Consider the following 19,079-nt stretch of genomic DNA (forward strand, 5'->3'; position numbering starts at 1 on the left):
CCTGAACCACAGCCTCTATTCTCACCACTTACCGTTTTCTGTCAGAAACCAAGAGTGTCGCTACGAACCCAAAACATTTGGGGGCCTTACCTTCCCTTAATTTTTTTAGATTTTCACTTGTAACAGCAGATTCTTAAAAAAACAGTAAAATGAGCACACCACATTGTAACGAACACACTTCCTCTCCACCTCATCAGGGGGAAATTACTTAAGATTAACGGTGAGGAACTGTTGGGTTTCACTCCAATAGCATTATCTGCTATATTTCCTGTACCTGCAGTTGTAAAATCAATTCATCTCACTTATGTTGGTTAAGGAGTTGAGTCTGACACATTAACTGTCATGCACCTTCTGATTTAAAATATTTAAAAAAGGGGAGCTGCATTATTCCAAAAAATATCTCACATTCGACTTCTTTATTCATTATTTTCTTTTCAATGTCAAACACATCAATGTCACAAATCAACTGTGAGAATGACAAAAATATGAACCTGCCAAGTCTTCATATAAATTTCCTTTAGAAAAAATGTTTCAGAAAAGCTGATTTACTCCAGCTGTGTAACATTATCATCAACATAAATGAGAGACGACTAAAAATTGCTAAATTTGTGGTGAAACATGACAAATGACAGGAAGTACAAACCGTCCTGAAGGGTCATCAGTTCAGAGACTGTGACAGTTGAGACTGAGAACAAGAACGAAGTGAGACAGAGAAGCAGAATGGATGAATTCAGATGGATTCAAATGTTTTTATGTCTGATGCTGATGATTCAGATTGTAGGTAAGGATAGAGGAAACATTTTTATAGCAGTGAAATAATAATCGTATCAATATTATTACAATCACTTACCAATAACATGAATAAGACGGCTGAGTATGATCTGCTGTTTCAGGGAAGCATGTTTATAAAGTTGTTTCTAAATTGATTTTCACTCTTATTGTAAAAAGTGCTGTATTCTAATGTTTTTTTATTGGTTTTCTTCAATGAAGATTGTTGATGACGTCATTCAGCCTCGTCTAAATGTGATGACCAGAATAACTGTGATGGTACTAAATGTTTTTTTATTTCAAGAAACTAACAGCACAGCTGATCAACCTTCGACAGATCGGTGAAAAGGCCACAACTAAACCAGACAGATTGATTATTGAGGTGAAATGTTCTCTCTCTGTTATAAAGTATTACCCTATTTACTCAGCAGGATACAACACAGTGAAGTGTGAGGTGACTGATACAGACACAGGAAGAGTGCAGCCATTTACCTTCAGCCCTCAGCCCTCAGGTGAGGAAACAGGTGAGCTCACGATCAACTGTTTAAGATGACCTCAAATATTAGTTTGATAGATTTTACATTTTTAAGATCTTTTTTTCATTAACAACTTGTGAAATAATGACACACTTTTTGGTTTGCTTTTGTCATTTATTCAGCTGAAGCAAACACAACAAAGGAACCAGCGAGAAAAACTGAAAGCAGCACAAAATCAGAACCAAACACAATCAGCAATCCTTCAAAATCACGTAAGATTATGATGATTAAGCAGGAAAAACACGTTTTCTTTTAGAGTTTTAAGGAGAGTTCATACTTTAGTTTACATCTTTTTTCCTAATGAATATTATTTACATTTTGATGACAGAAAATCACTTACCTATCCTATAGGAAACTTAAGATGTAACATTTGATATGATGGTGTGGTTTTGGCAGGAAACATTGTTCACTTGAGTATCATGGCTGTTAAATGGTGTGAAACGTTTTTCAAACATTAACATGCAAAAATGTTTCAAATTTGTTTTGTCTGCTTTATCGCAGCTATTTCGTGGTACATCAATGGAGCTATTGGTTTGGTCGCACTGCTGATAACAGCTGTGTGTCTCATCATAAGGAAAAGAATGAAAGGTGAGAACATTTACAGATACAACATTTGTAAGTTGTTCTATGAATGTTAGAGTTGACTGTTTTTGTCTTTCCAGGAAACAAAATGCAGAAGAATGAAAATCCTGTGAGTTTTGAAACATATAATTAAATATTCCTATATCTGCCACTAAAAAGACAATTAAATAAACCGCTCATCTTTGAGGGAGTGTTAACAAGAACTAAACTGCCTTCATAGAAATGCTTTTCCACCAGATGTAACCGCACTATTGTCTGTTTTTCAGGGACTGAGTTCAAACCCTGCAGAGACTCAAACCAATCAGAACTCGGTGAGATCACCCACTACACCCAGAGTTAAAAACACTTCTTCTTATTCTCTAAAAAATTGTAAATGCATGACACTAACTGAAAAAGCATCCAAAAGATAAGAAAGTTAGGCCAAAAATAAAATCAGTAGACCACACCATGAATCGTAAAACCTGAAGTAAGAGGTCAAAACACAAATGCAATATCTTGAGACACCATTTCTGAGAAATTAAAGTGATGAATGAAGAGTTGTTTATGTTGCATTACAGTGAGACATATTTTCAAGGATAGCTGTTGGCAAAGTAGGATCCAAGTGCAGAACTCAAATCCATGTTAAACTCAAAAAGCAGCTTTATTGCTGACCTTAGCAGGCCAAAATGCAAAACACAAAATAATTCAGGCAACACTAAAAATCTGGAAGTCACAAACTAGCCTCTAAGGAACATAGAACATAACAAAGAACAGAAGCAAACTGGGGCTTTAAATACACATGAGGAGATTAGGCCATAGTGGAGACTAGGAACTCAGTTGTACGGTGGCCCTGAGAGGCCACTGCAACTTAAGAAAACACCAGCAATAAGAAAAATGCTGCAAAAGCACACAAAACACAACGAAAAGAGGAAAAACGACAACGGATATAGGAAAAAACAGATTTCCAAAAGCACAACGTGTTTCTGGGGAGACAATAACCCGACGGACCAGTTGCAGGAACCAAAATATGCTAAGAATTGCGCTGGGAGACACTTAAAAGAAGTGGAGGATTTATCGGTTTTGTGAGGAAAGAAAAGATGAGTGGTATATGTGTTAGCCTAACTATTAGCCTAAAAATCCATCATCAGTATTATATGAATCATGATAAAACACACCTAGCATTTTTTGCGTCCCTGCAACTGGTCCGTCGGGTTATTGTCTCCCCAGAAACACTTCCCTTTGCTTTTGGAAATCTGTTTTTTCCTATTTCTGTTTTCGTTTTTCCTATTTACGTTTTTTTTCCTATGTCTGTTACCATTTTTCTTATTTCTATTTTGTTTTGTGTGTTTTGCAGTGTTTTTTTTTATTGGTAAATGGACTGATTCTTATATAGCAATTTTCTACTCTCCCAGTGCTTTGACTACTGTAGGGGCACTGTAGGGGTGGCTGTAGCTCAGGTGGCAGAGCAGGTCAGCCACTAATCAGAAGGACGGTGGTTCAATCCCAGGCTGCCTCCTGGCTGCATGCCAAATATCCTTGGGCAAGATACTAACCCCATGTTTGCCTACTGGTGGTGGTCAGAGGGCCCGGTGGTGCCAGTGTCCGGCAGCCTCGCCTCTGTCAGTGCGCCCCAGGGCAGCTGTGGCTACAATGTAGCTTGCCATCGCCAGTGTGTGAATGTGTGTGTGAATGGGTGAATGACTGAATGTAGTGTGAAGCGCTTTGGGGTCCTTAGGGACTAGAAAAGCGCTATACAAATGCAGGCCATTTAAACAACATGCCTCATTCACCCATTCATACAAGCACTTCTAAAGGTATAGGTCAATTGAAAAATCTAAATTGCCCATAGGTGTGAATGCAGGAGTGAATGTGAGCGCGAATGGTTGTCTGTCTCTGTGTGTTGGCCCTGCGACAGACTGGCGACCTGTCCAGGGTGAACCCCACCTCTCGCCTTATGACAGCTGGGATAGGCTCCAGCAACCCCGCGACACTAAAAAGGATAAGTGGATGGATGGATATTACTGAGGAGTCAGCATGTTTTTCTCTTCATTGTTTAGGTGGATCCTGAAGTTTCCTATGTCACCATCAGCAACACCTAGAAAACCAAGATAAGGTGTTTTGTTTAGTGATATGTTTGTTTGTTTGTTTGTTATTATTTTATCTATATATCAGACAGCTTTTTTCAGGTTCGTGTTGATGATGAAATGATGCAGTGACTTCTGCTCTACTGTCAATTTTAAAATAACATAGTTCAAGCTGTTGAAAAAAAAGAATTTGCATTTAATGGAAAGACAATTCTTGAATATTGTTTATGGGTCCAACAGATTTAAAGAAACACCAGTTTTTGGGACAGTGCCCAGCTACATTATAATACACTTATTTTTCCTTTTTTTAAATGAAAATATAATTGGTACCAGGAGTTCTTTGCTATGGATATGAGCAGTTGCTCTAAGAGAAGGCTTGATAGAAAACATACAACTAAAACTATTGCTATTGCTAGACTATTGAACAGCACACAGTGCCATGGTCCTAGAGTTTTGAGTTGTATTTGAGTTTCAAATTTGTGTTCTGAAGATCTTCCTTAGCTTCTATTTTTATTATTTATTACCTGTTTTTACTGTTCATCTTATTTTGAATTTTTCCTCTGTCAAAAGAAAAGAAATCCAAAGTATTGAAAGGAATCTATGCTCTTTATTTTGTTCTCATTTTTATGATGATGGGTAGGTTGACAGTTGAGGTCAGGCAGGAGTCTCTGGTCTATTATGTTTGTGGACAACATTAAGAAACAGGTGAAAGACGGCCTGTAGCGGTGGAGGAGTGTTCTGGAGAGAAGTTGTGTGAATGAGAGGGAGACAGGTTTAACAGAGATGCTGCAGGGAGTAGAGGTAATATAGGTGGAGAAATTCAAATACCTGAGGTCAATGAGCCAAAGCAACATTTATGATGTTATTATCATTGTGTAACCACATCATTTCTTTAGGGATTAATACATTTTTCTGATTCTGATTATGTTTTGTTTTTGTCATCCAGCCACTGATCAGCAACATCAACTCAGCAGAGAAAACTGCTGTTATATTATCAATGTCATCTCATCTGGTTTTATAGGTAAATATAAACTAGATGAGAACTTTAAAGCAATGTTAATAGTTTTTGTGTTTCACGCTGTTGTTATTTTAATCTGATAGAAGATGTGTATTCAAGTCTTAATCCTCTCTTATAATATGACTGTTGTTAAATGCCTTTAATGCCTTTATAGTTTGTGTAAGTGAAATATGTGCAGTGTCAAAAGTCCAGTATGAGTTTTATAACATGTCTTTCATGATGATTAAATAGAATCTGAATCAATATCTTGAATATTCTTTTTTATAATAATGTAATCTGGAAAATATGCATTTCTATTAATTTGGTGAAATTCTATTTTTGCAGAACAAATTTTAAACTCTCACAGTTTATGTCTGAGCACTTTTTTGTGTATTATTCCTTTTGTCCGCCAGAGGTCCTCAGTTTTCCAGTATTTGCACAGTCACCTGTTAGAGACTTAGAAACTTAGACTTAGAGCTTTTTATTGTCATTGTGCAGTTTCTTGCACAGCGAAATTGGGTAGCTGAACCACAAAGGTGCTAAAGTAAGAAGAGAAACCAATATACAACGAAGGCGGAAAATAAATAAATAATTAAATAAATAGAATAAAATAAAAAACAGTGTATATGTATACATATGTGAGTGGAACTATATACATGGTGTATGTGTAGGAAACATTGAAACAGACTGGGACCAAAATAATTGCACATAAGCCAAAAATATTGCACAGAACATGGAAAGACTGAGATATTGCACATAGATGATCAACAGCAGTGTCAGGGTGGATGTGTTGGGGAAGTCTTTACACACTCTTAGTTTGCATTAAGAGTTCTGACAGCCCACGAGAAGAAGTTGTTCTTTAGTCTGTTGGTTTTGCACCTGATGGATCTGAGCCTTTTTCCAGAGGGCAGGATGTTGAAGAGGTGGTGGTTAGGATGGAGGTGGTCCTTTATAATTGCCCTGGCTCTGGAGAGACCTCTTGAGCTGGCAATTAAGTCCAGGGAGGGGAGTGGACAGCCGATCACCTTCTCTGCAGTTCTGATGACCCTCTGTAGTCTCTTCTTGTCAGCTGTTGTGCAACCAGCGTACCACACAGGGATGGCGTGCACCAGCACACTCTCTATAGTGGCACGGTAGAAGGACACTAGGAGGTCAGTCTGCAGCCTGTTCCATCTCAGCACCCTCAAGAAATGGAGGCGCTGCTGGGCTTTCTTCACTAGAGCTGATGTGTTTGTGGACCAGGATAGGTCCTCGGATATGTGGGTGCCGAGGAACTTAAAGGAGGACACCCTCTCCACATAGTCACCTTTTATGGAGAGGGGAGGAGGGTCAGTTCTTGTTTTGCAGAAGTCCATGACCACTTCCTTGGTTTTCTTGGTGTTTAGCGTGAGGTTATTGTAGTTACACCATTCTGACAGTCGCTGGACCTCATCCCTGTAGGCGGTGTCATCATCGTTGGTGATGAGCCCCATCAGAGTGGTGTCGTCTGCAAATTTGATGATGATGTTGCAGGGGTGCGTAGGGGTGCAGTCGCTGGTGTAGATGGGGTATAATAATGGACTCAGCACACATCCCTGTGGTGAGCCAGTGCTGAGTGACAGGGTGGATGATTGCTGGGTGCCAACCTTGACTGACTGTGAACGGTCTGTGAGGAAGTTTTTGATCCATGCACATGTGGAGGGGGGGAGTCCAAGTTTACCAGCTTGTCTATAAGAATGTCTTGGATGATAGTATTGAGCTGAAATCAATGAAGAGCATCCTTACTGATGTCCCAGGATTCTCCAGGTGATGCAGAGCGGAGTGGAGAGCAGTGGAAATTGCATCCTCTGTGGACCTATTTGCCTTGTAGGCAAACTGGTGGGGGTCGAAGCTGGGTGGGAGGCAGTCCTTTATGTGTTTTAGGACCAGCTTCTCAAAGCACTTTGCAACCACTGGAGTCAGTGCGATGGGTCTGTAGTCACTGAGGCTACTGATGGTGGTGGACTTGGGGACTGGGACTATTGTTGACAATTTCAGGCAGTGAGGGACAGTGGCATGTGTCAGGGAGAGGTTGAATAGTCTGGTGAACACAGGAGCCAGCTGGTCGGCGCAGGCCTTGAGCACTCTACCAGCAGCTTTAATGACACCACTCCCAAGACTTGTCTCAATTTTCAATTTTGTGCCTCCTCATCTCAGAATCAGAATCAGAATCAGAATGGGTTTTATTGCCAAATGTTGAGCAGGTTTACAACATTAGGAAATTGCTGCGGTGCTTCAGTGCAAACATGCTGTCATAAATTGCGCTTAAATAGACATGAAAAAAATAAAAGTAAGAATAAGAATTAAAAGTGCTACGTAGAAAGATACATGCATGAGATATACATGAGATATATACATGAGAATAAGAATTCAAAGTGCTACGTAGAAAGATATATACATGAGTGCAGGTGGTGATCAGTGCCAAAACATGGAATCATGCAGTGAACACAGCGTAGGGTCATGAGTTAGTGGTGGGGACAGTCGTACGTTTATTGTTCATGTGTCCAACAGCAGAGGGGAAGAAACTGTTCTTATGGCGAGAGGTTCTGGTGCGAATGGACCGGAGCCTCCTGCCTGAGGGGAGCAGGTCAAACAGACTGTATCCAGGGTGAGAAGGGTCAGCTGAGATCCGAGCTGCACTCCGCAGTGTCCTGGAGGTGTGCAGGTCTCCTGTGTCCTCCTGCTCGTGAGCTGCAAATCATTTTCAGTAAACCAAGTAAACCATGTTAAAGGATGTTTTAACTCAGAGGAAAGAGAGGAGAGGAGACTTGCTGCAGGAGTTACAATCAAGGATGCACAGATGTGTCCTTTGCAGAAACCTTTGCTTCACAACCCTGGTACACATCTTCTGCTTGCTTGGTCACAATTTCTGTTTTAAATATATCAATAAAACACCAACAGATAGTCTGAGTCTGTCCTGCCTCCTTCCTGCTCTCCTCACACAACTGTGAAAGACTGAACACAAACTCTCTAAACCCTTAAACCGATTTCATACTGTCAGCGTTCAACAATTGTGATAATAGTTTGTGTTTCTGATGTTTAACTGTCCGTTATTATAAAGTCAAACCTCATGAGCTCTGCTGCTGTTGTAGCCACACTCTCACCAAAACACTTTCAGTTCTCAGAAACGTCTTCAGTTCAACAATGAGGAAGAGGAGCGTCTCAGACCTGCTTTATGTTCTGTAGCTGCAGCTGTGTAATCAAATGATCTATTAGACATCAAAAGTCCAACTGTGGTGGCGGAGGTGTTTGACCCTTCAACAGAACCTTGTTATGTGCTTTCATTTTCTTACATTTTAAAGAAAGAGAAGCTGCATTAATAGAAACATTTATCTTAAACTTCACACATTCAACTTCCTCAGTCGTCTGTTTATTTTCAGGGAGTGAAACACATGAAGCTTAAGTTCAGCCTTCACGAGTACAATGAGGAAGACTTATAATCACACTTCTGTCTACTTCCTGGGTGTTTAGTGGCCAGAGCTTTTCATCACTTCCACTTTCGAACACTGTCCAGCTGATTGCTGACATCACTGGTCAAGTCCAATCGTCTTTCTCCCGGCCTTCTTCAAGACAATCAGCCTCCACTTCATGTACTTTAAATCTCCCTGCTCATCTTTCAATCTCCCTTCCAGACATGTTACTCAGCGCTCCATCCAATTCTCCATCTTAACCACCACCATGTCTGGACTGTGGGGGGTCCTGCCTAAATTCTTTCATCAGCTGGAATCCAATCAGCCGTGAAGGCCATCAGAGTCCAATCACCAAATAGCTTGACTGGATTCTGTTTATCAGTTAATCATCTTCAATTCATCCTAACAATCAGTATTTAAATCACTGTCAGTCTGTCACAAATGCTCTGTGGGAATAGACACAAAGTGCACCTGCTGAATGTGATTTCTCATTACAATAAATTATGTTTATAAAAATCATGAATTTCAGACACATGAAAAGCTGACATACTCAACCTATGAAACATTATCATCAGCAAAAATAACAACTGGATCCCTAAAGCTGTGATGAGGAAGTGACATCTCACTGATGACAGGAAGTACAAACAGTCTTACAGAGTCAACAGTTCAGAGGGTGTGACAGTCGAGATCAAGAACAAGAAAGAAGTGAGACAGAGAAGCACGATGGATGAATTCAGATGGATTCAAATGTTTTCATGTCTGATGCTCATGATTCAGATCGCAGGTAAGAAGACAGGAAACATTTAAATAGCAGTCAAACTAAATATTGTTCATATTATTACAGTCAACAACCTTTACAGTAAATAAGAGAGCTGAGCATGCTCTGTTTATGAACTTGTGTCTAAAATATCTTCACTCTGACTGTAAAAAGTGCTGTATTCTAATGTCTATCATATTTCTCTTCAATCTTCTCAACAGTATCTGTAACTGAAGCCTCCATGTTTATGAAAGTTGGAGATGACGTCACTCTGCCTTGTGTGAATGTGATAGATGAGCAGAATAACTGTGATGGGACTACGTAGAGCTGATCACACTTGGACAGTTACAGTGAACTGTTCTCTGCTCATAAAGAAGCTCACAGTCGGGGATGTTGGTTGTTATTATTGTCGACAATACAAATTAGACAAAATACAATCTACACATACTCTGGTTCATCAGTCTTTGGTTGATCTCTCTGTTATTACCTGTGAGTATTTACATCAAAACATTTTCAGTTCAAATCTTTTCAGGACATAAAATGTTCAATAATCATACTGAAACTGATTAAGATAACTTGACTAATTTCCGCTCTGTTTGTCTCACTTTGTTACATTATGTTCACCAGTGACTGAACATAAGGACACTGATACGGTGACGTTAAGCTGCTCTGTGCTGACATATTAACAGTGTCATCACACAGTGAAGTGGCTGCTTACAGGTCGAGATGTGGACAAAGAGAACAAAGAAATAGTGACTTCACAGACTCACTGCGCTGCCACTGTGTCTGTTCTGAAGAATAATTATTTATACTCATCACGTCATAAAATATTGAAATGTGAAGTGACTGATACTAACACAAGAAGAGTGCAGCTGTTTACTTTCGACCGTCAGCCATCAGGTGAGGAAACAGGTGAGATCAGGATCAGCTGTTAATATAAGTAAAATCACATCAAACATTTACTTAAATATTTCAAGTGTGAAAGTAGAATATTGTTTCTCATGTTTACATCAGATGAGAAACATGAAAAACTTTTGTGCTTTTACTTTTTCATTTATTCAGGTGACACAAAAACAACAAAGAATCCAGCCAGAAAAACTGAAATAAGCACAAAATCAGAAACAACCCCAACAATGAAGAGTCCTTCAAAAGCAGGACTGAAGATTAAGCTGGTTGCATAAATATCTGTTTATTTTAAATTTATTTGAGCTTTTGAAATGATATGCAAATGAAAACTCACTTTAACTTTGTATATAAATACTTTTAAATACAAATCATATCACAGAAATTTGCACATTTATTAATAAAATGCTGTTACATTTTTAAAAGAAAGGAATTTACACAGAACAGAAAACTGCAACCAAATAATTTTAATAATCACATTTTTTGTGTTTGACAGATTTTTTGTTTCTTTGAGGTTCATTGTTGTCTCTGTGGGATTAGCAGCGCTTTTAATAACTGCTGCAACAGTCAATATAAGGACAAGACATAAAGGTACATTTAAGATTGAATGATTTTGAATTTTAAAACGAAACTGAAATTGACTTTCTTCTCTCATTTTAGGGAACAAAACTCAGATGGATGAAACCACAGTAAGTACAAATCTCAATAATCCAATATTAAATTAAAACTGACCCATAACTGTGGATGATGATGTAGAAGTGTCTTTGGATAATGGGATTAAATAAACATGAACCAGCTGTCCCTCTCTGAGGGAGTGTTAACAAAAACAAAACTGCCTTCACAGAGACAGTTTTCATCCAGATATAACTGGACTGTGTCTGTTTTCCAGGGACCCAGTTTAAACCCTGCAGAGACTCAGTCTGCTCCTCAAACCAGCTGGGACTCGGTGTGATCACACACTTCACCCAGAGTTTAGACTACTTGTCAAAGTGTGCTCTGTAAATACAAATGTGTGTGACTCACTGTGAGAGCAGACGAGAGATAAGAAAGTTGGACAATGCAAAAATGTGTTTTAGTGCAACTGCAATTTTGTATTTACAGCTCACTTGTTTCAAAATTCCATTTTTTGAATAAATTGTTTGGATGATTGATGTTTGTTTTTTTTAAATAGCCTCATATTTAAATTTGTTTATTAATCTGAAACTTTCACATGTGAAAAACATACAAAAAAAGGAAATAAGGAAGAAGCCAAAGACTTTTTCACTCCACTGTAAATCAAGTAGTTGTAATCTTGAAGGAAGATTTCATGAATGCGGTTTCAGGGTGAAGACAGTGTCCGTCATTATCACGAGTTTGAAGCTGGAAATCAAATGGATTATGTTGAAAGTTGTCAGTTTGTCGGCCCCGAAGGAAAAGACTATTTGTGGAGTAAGATGGATAAAGATGGAAATGTGCTAAACAGTGAAAAGAGTGTGTTGGGAAGATGGAACGAGTACTCTGAGGACCTGATGAATGTAAAAAATGAGAGAAAGAGGAGGATGAATGGTCAGTTAAAAGTGTCCAATGTTGGGGAAGTCCTGACGTGAAGGGAGCTTAGGAGCAGTTACAGCAAAGGCAGCATTAATCTGTTTATCAAACATTAGATTAGAGTAAAAAAAAACACTCCTAGGTTCCTTGCAAAGGTTTTTATTATTATTATTATGAATTCCTAAAGGGCCAAAGTCACAGCGGTCACAGGGACCAAACACAATCACCTCTGTTTTCTGTTCATTTAGGTTAAGGAAGTTAAAAGCCATCCATGCCATCCTCAACATCCTCCAAACAATCTAGCAAACCCTTCAGACGACTCACAGATTCACGTTTCAGTGGCAGGTAAATCTGTGAGTTGTCTGCATAGCAATGGAATGAGATCCCATGTTTTTCAAAAAATTGAACCCATGGGGAGCATATAAATAGAAAAGAGAACTGGACCAAGATTGGACTCCTTGAGGACCCCACAAGAAAGTGAGGCTTCTGAGGACGATGTTTCCCCCAATCTAACAGAAAAACTTTGGCTGGACAGGTAAGATTTAAACCAGTAATAAATATGAAGTAAAAAGTTTTGATCACAAATGGGATTTTTCCAAAACTAAGCTTGCTTAATAGTTCTGAACTGTTACTGTAAAGTTTATAATAAAGTCATAATAACCTGATATTTAGAATCTCCATATATCATTTCCTTTATGCTTATATGTTGTCAAACAATGGCAGTAAGAAACATAGTGTTAAAATAGCTCTATATAGCATTATCTAATCTTGAGAAGAGGTCAAAGGTCAGTTATGGTGTCTTGCTATATGCTATGAGACAAACATAGCACAGTTGTAAGTATCATAGTTTCTAGGCTCTAAGGCTTTGTCAGTTTAATAGTGAGCTTTACAAGATTGATTTTCGTGCTAAAAGCTGGCACAGAACTAAGTTCGCTTATGACCACTAGAGCTGGAAACAACCTCAAGCAATCCTAAGGCTAATCAGCACGGCTAGCATTGTTAAATGTTGTCATTGCTAACATATAGCTGTTTAACAGCATAGTGAGTAGCGAGAACGCTAAGTTATTGTTAGCTTTTAAAAGAAAAATGTTGGCAACCGTAACCATGGCCTGCGGAGGGTATATAAATGCTGCACAAGGTTCCATTCGTCCCTTTACACTTGCTATTGGACTTGTTTTGACCTGCTCCAACCTCAGCCTGTGGAAAGTTAAGTTTTCGGGAAAATATTTACTGAAAGCGGATTTGACTTGCTCGCCACAACAAGTACTTCATCTTTGGATTGTTTGTACTTGTTTTTCATACAGCAAAGCCTGAAGATGGCTCGTCGTGGACTCGACAGCCCCCTGGACTTCGCTGCAGGTACTTTTAACATTTCTTCAGTTATTTTAAGAGCTACTAAATGACTGTAATAATTTAATAAGTTCCAGTGTGAATATCAAGTTTTAATGTTATCAAAATATGCTTATTCCAAGATTTTTCCCCGTAAATTGTTTGTATGCTTTAAATTTTCCGGGAGAGGTGTAGAAATTATTAACGACTGGTGTATGAATTTGAAAAAAAAGGTGTTACTTTGATTTGAAGGCTTCAAATTTGACACTTTTTTAATGATTTGGTTAAAAATAGCTTAACGGACTAAAATTTGTAAAATGCCCCAAAATCAGTCTCTGTGGTAACAGCATCTTCAGCATGTCATGACGTCAGAACACACAGGTGTAAACACACCAGATCCCGGTCCCTTCCTAACATCCTGTTCTTCTTGGATCAAAGGCTTTATTGAAATAAACTATAACTTTTCCCCTGCTACAAAACATGATAATAAAAAATAACAAAAATAAATGAATATAAAAAAGAATATGAAAACAGTAATCATAGTACAGTAGTAATAATGGTATCCTTATGTTATGCCACTACTATATCTTATTATATAGCAGTTAATGATGTGAACTTAGTTGACTTAGCTGTTTTTTGCTTGCATGAACAAGTAGAAGTGTCATTCAGTCTGACATAAATGTAGCCTAAAATGCTTTTCTCTCATCACCTGCTCAAACTAACAGATGTAGCTCTGTTCCTTTAGCACTTGATGTTTATTACATTCTTAATGTTATTTTAAACTTGTTTCCTCACAGGTCGTCTCGACTACGTGGTTGAGCGTCCTGCAGAAGAAGGCCTTCCAGAGGTCATCAGGATCCTGGATGACTCTGATACCGAGCGTGTCAGTGAAGGTGAGTATGGTGAGTATATCCCTCTCCCATCCTCACCCTCTTCTCCTGAAGCACAGGATCCTGATGACAGTGAAGAGGAAGGTGAGTACCCTCCCTACATACCCGAGGACGTCGAAGAGGTGAGTGAAGACACTGACAATTCCTCTGACTGGAACAACTCAGAAGAGTGGGCCGATTGGCCTAGTGACGACTCGGGGTATGACACCATGGATGAGAGAGCTGATTCCCCTCTCATCCAGGAGCTCCCTCCAGAGCCGTTTTGGCACGATTGGCAACATCCTATTGCTCCAGGTGCTGCCCCGTTCGCCATGCCGCCTTTCGGCCAGGCCAACGCCCCACTCTTCCCGGTTGGTGATCCTTTAGCTTCTCCTGCTTCCTCTGCTCCTCCCTCAGCTGCTTCCTCTCCTGCTCCCTTAGCTGCTTCCTCCCCTGCTCCCTCAGCTCCTTCCTCTCCTGCTCCTTCTTCCGCTACTCTCTCAGCTTCTCCTTCAACCTCAGCTCTCACCTCCTCAGCAAAGAGAAGCGGAGACGACACCTGCACTGATGAGGTAAGTGCAAAGAGGTGCAAGGTAAGTGATGACACGTTTTATGGCCCTTCAACATCCTCGGGTTCTGTTGGTGTCAGACGCTTCTGGGAAAGGCCTTTTAACCTTTCACTTGATGACAGCGACTCTGACTAGATTATGTTAGAACTTGTTTTTAAGCTTTAAATGTTTAAGTTGGCCTTTGCAGTGTTTGTAAATGACTAACATTTTTTTCTCAAGCTCTAGCTCACCATGCAGGACAAAGGTAAGTCCGTACTTAATGTCAACACAAATAAGTAGAAAAGGTTTAAAATGATGTCGTGAACTGACTGTAGTCTCTTGTTTTTACATAAGGTATAGCCTGTGGCTCAGGGATCAGAGGTAAGGTAAAAACACATAACAGAAGAAAAGTAAAGTGAACAACTCTGTGATCTGTGAATTCATGCTTTTCTCTTTGTCTTTTTGTCTTCAGGTGCTTTACACTTGTCCTCTCCCAGCATTCAGCACTTCAGACACTCAACGCCCAGGACGGAGCTAACACAGAGAGATACTCCACCCAGAAGACAGCCTTACCCCAACCCGATGAGAAGGATGGATGACCAAATGACAAACTGGAGAGTGGTGCTGTGTTCCAGCTATGTAAGTTATCACCTCACATTGGCTACAAACTGTCTTGAAGACTAAATCCTTCCAATAGCTGGTGTAAATCATCGTCCTACAGTACTGTAGGTTTAAGTTTAGTTATAGTTATTGTGTGTATATGTTGAGTTTAAAATTGCATTTTAACAACATGCTGCAGCTACCAACAATGGAAATGCTGTTTTGTGTTAAAATGACGTCTTTCTCGTGTTATTGCTTTGCAGGGCAGCTGAGAGTGGACAGAGCTGCACAGAGGACCAAAGATCCACTCTCAGCACTTCATACCTGACTGGCCACAGCACCACCCCTCTTCACCCAGGGTGAGGAGGGCCCTGACCCCACCTGCACAGAGGGAGTTGTGAACATGCACTTCTGTGTCGGTGGGTTTAGGAGCCTCCTCACACTCACACGGATGAAGACTGTCACTGGAAGATGTCTCCATTGCATCAGCAGGACGTAAGCATTTGTATAATATTACAGTTTGTGATGTTTTATACATGTTTTTATTGCTTCACTTCAAACTAGGAGATATAAAATAAACCAGTTTTCATAATATTTTCTGTGTATTTAGTTGTTTTCTTAATAAGTTATTTGGAACATCATTGCAACCTGTCAGCTTTTTATTGGGGATTTATAAAGTTGCTGGTGGCTCAAGTGTGTACAGTGGGGTGTTGTTTTTGTCACATGGTAAAAGTGACCTCATAGGGAGCAAAAAGAACAACTGAACAATTTGGGGATTCACAGACTTTGGTAATCATTAAAAGATGAAGAAAAATAGTTTTATGTGATCAGTTTTAAGTAGTGAGCAGCAATTTAATCAAATGCTGGGATGAAATGGGACAAAAGGGTCATGTGACAGCCACATTAGTTCCCTTCCCTCGTTTAACAATGTGTAAGCAGACTGCTTTAACCTGCAATTTACTGCATGTTATTAGGCTGCATGGTACAACCACAGTCTGCTAACCACCTGTGGTGAGCGAAGGTTTTGAGGCATTGTTCGAACTACTGATGAAGCTTTATCAATGCTTGTTAAGTTTCCCAACCACATTTCATCCCGATGGTCCAAGGCTTACATCTTTATGCTCACAAACGTGCTTCTGTAATTAACCAGTAACAAATGTATTACTTTAAGTTACAGTGTGAGGGGCACTGATGAACATAAATTAGATTTAACTTGATTATGTGTTTAGGTCAAGAGACACAGACCTTCATCTGTAAGAGGCTTTTCTTAAATGTCTGATCACGATGTTTGTGTTTGTCTGCAGCATCACTGCAGCAGAGAGGGTATAACACAAGGCCACAGTCACGTGGTATTCTGTCCTGCTATTAAGTGAATAAAATACTGAAACTCTGGCAGTAGACTGGAGCGAGGCAAAGAGTATGTAAAGGGACAATAAGAGGAAATGATGGGAGAAAAAAAAAAAAAAACACATGTCTGAGAAACAAAGGAAGAAGAAAAATAAAAAAAATGGTGGAAAAAAGGATTAGAGCCTAAATTCTAAAGCTGCAGCTTTGCATGCTGGCAGCTCCAAGATCTCACTGACATGTAATCATAGACTGAATAAACATAGGCCAGTGTGATGTCATTGATTTGTAGACTTTAATTTGTAACAAAGGGCAACCTCTGGGTACACACGACACAACACTGGGAAATATACCATTCACATCTGTGCCAAATTGAAACTCTCAAAACCTAAACTCTGCTGTCAAAACCTAACATTCCTTTGTCAAAATGTAACTGTTGACAAAATGACACATACTTGCATCATATGCAAACACTTACAGATCAGGGGGAGCACACTAGTCTACTTTATATAAAACACTGCAGTCTTTCATTGTTTATTCAGAAGGCATATTTTCAGGAGACACATTTTCAAACAACCAAAACAACAAATAGGCCTACTCAGTATTGTACATTGCAGTACCATGAGAATGGGTGAATGACTGAATGTAGTGTAAAGCACTTTGGGGTCTTTAGGGACTGAGTAAAGCGCTATACAAATGCAGGCCATTTACCATGAATTCAGAGAAAGCAAAAAAAACAAAAAACACCATAATACAGTAATAGAAAAAACACCATACTGTAAACACAAAAAATCATGACAATTGTGCATACGTGGGCTCATGGATCCCGCCGTCTGTTGGGGTCTGGCCACAGGACCTCATCGACATCGCAAGCAATGTCTTCTCTCGCTAGGCACCGGGGAAAATATCCTCTTGCATGTCGAAACCATCCATGGATTGCTGTCACCTGAATGTCGCCGCAGGCCTGTTCCATTGCCTGCAGAAGAGGTATGCGGGCATGTGGTTGGCGGTCATATACACGCCATCTCCAAGCCGAAAAAAATTCCTGTATAGGGTTTAAAAATGGTGAGTAAGGGGCAAGTATACCACTTCAAGTTGGTTGTGGTTGGAGAACCAGGCCTGGACCAGAGCAGCCTGATGGAAACAAACCTGGGCTGATCTGGTCTGTTCTGTACAACTATGTTATGGAGAGCATCTAGAAATGTGAGTATATGTTGGCTGTTGTATGGACCTAGTTTTGCATGATGATGCAGAAGCCCTCGAAGGCTTATGGCGGCACACAATGTGACATTTCCCCTGCGCTGCCCTGGGACGTGCACAATTGCCTTTGACCAATGACATTACGACCCCGTCGTCTTGTTTTGCACAGGTCGAATCCAGCTTCATCAATGAAAATGAATTCATGAGGCTGTGCAACTCCATCCATGGCCAAGAGAACATATTACTGTACTACAGTGCTACACATACAGAACCCCATCACACAGGTACCTGTGTAGCTCTCAGAATGGATCCATGTGGTACTGATATGGTACATATTCAGCTGCTACTGGATTTCACCAATACTGTATTGTACATGTAAAGGACAGTTACACTTACCCGTACATATTCAGCTCGAAGTCCTTTGACCCTGTCACTGTTCCTCTCAAATGGGACTCTGTAGAGCTGCTTCATGGTGATGCTGTGTTTTCCCAAGATGCGTCTGATGGTGGTGATGCTCACATGGTTTATGCTGTTGAACACTTGCCTGTCTGCAAGTATTTGCTTTCGTAGCTGGTGGAGACGGATGGCATTGTCTGCCCTCACTAGGTCCACAACGGCAAGTTCCTGCTGTTGTGTGAACAGGCGTTGGCGTCCTCCCCCAGAAGGTCTTCGAGTCAGTCTAGAGAAATACAACCACATATTGTCATCGCTTTGCTTATTTTTCTTACAGTACTTTACTGTATGTACTGTGTCATCCACTGTACTTCAATATAAGTAATCATGCTATGTTTCACAGAAACTACCACTTTGGCTGCAAAAGGAGCATTAGCACCCTGCAATACCCTGTACACTTGATATGGTAATGGTATATACTGTAGAACAGTGCTATAAAAACCATCTGAGTGGAGTAGAAGGTAGAGAGGTGAAGACAGACCTGTTTTCTAGTCGGAATGTTCTTATTACAGATGCCACTGTGAAGCGGCTTAGATGTGGGTGGACTCTCTGCCCAGCTTCCCTCATAGTCAGGCCATGGTTGATGACATGGTCCACCAAAGTTGCTCTTATATCATCAGAAATATGGGTCCGTGCATGGCCTCTTCGACTTCGACCTCGACCTCCTCCTCCTCCTCCTCCTCATCATCATCCTCCTCCTCCTCCTCCTCTTGCTCTCCCTCCATCCATGCTTGCAAAGTTCTTGAATTGGCTAAACTGAGGGCTTTTTGTAGTTGGCTAATTGGTGTTCAGTTTTACAAGTAAGTGCCTTCAGGTGTGTATTTGAGTGGTTGCAATTACCCGATGTGTTTTGTATTTTGGGTACATGTGTTTTCCAAATGGCACCCTGAAATTTCATTTTGTGAACAAAGTGTCTTATGTATGAAATAGAGTGTAGCATGCAGGACCATGTGTGTTGCATAAAGGAGTAAGTGTGTTGCATAATTGCAACTAGGGTGCAAAGCAGCGCTTTTGTTTAAGGTAGGGGTACATGTGTTTGAGGTATGGTAACAAAAGCTTCAAGTTGTGTTACTTTAGTCTAAGCATGGGTTTGTAGTGTTCAAGCAACGGGCAAAAACTGTAATATCTCAAAAAGTATGAAAGGTATGACCACCAAAAGATACAGCTGGCATTAG

The 19,079-nt window shown here is 40.0% G+C and overlaps 1 protein-coding gene, 1 long non-coding RNA gene and 1 pseudogene across 2 annotated transcripts; all 3 read left to right on the forward strand.

Annotated features, from left to right (window-relative positions):
• The first annotated feature begins 956 nt into the window (after positions 1–956).
• LOC146652637 (uncharacterized) lies at positions 957–4,285 on the forward strand. Its single transcript, XR_014907553.1, has 4 exons — positions 957–1,292; positions 1,427–1,516; positions 1,806–2,197; positions 3,923–4,285. It is a non-coding gene; the product is annotated as an uncharacterized LOC146652637 (long non-coding RNA).
• A 4,812-nt stretch (positions 4,286–9,097) lies between these two features.
• On the forward strand, positions 9,098–10,986 carry LOC146652638 (uncharacterized; annotated as a pseudogene).
• A 1,891-nt stretch (positions 10,987–12,877) lies between these two features.
• On the forward strand, positions 12,878–14,463 carry LOC146652639 (uncharacterized). The gene is made up of 2 exons (XM_085382016.1): positions 12,878–12,920; positions 13,688–14,463. Exons 1-2 carry the CDS (start codon positions 12,878–12,880, stop codon positions 14,461–14,463), a joined length of 819 nt encoding a protein of 272 aa, XP_085238142.1.
• Positions 14,464–19,079: the final 4,616 nt, after the last annotated feature.

This window comes from Rhamphochromis longiceps, linkage group LG15 (genome assembly GCF_057381845.1).
Source record: "Rhamphochromis longiceps isolate RC_006_pf linkage group LG15, R_longiceps_female_GT1.1, whole genome shotgun sequence".
NCBI lineage: Eukaryota > Metazoa > Chordata > Actinopteri > Cichliformes > Cichlidae > Rhamphochromis > Rhamphochromis longiceps.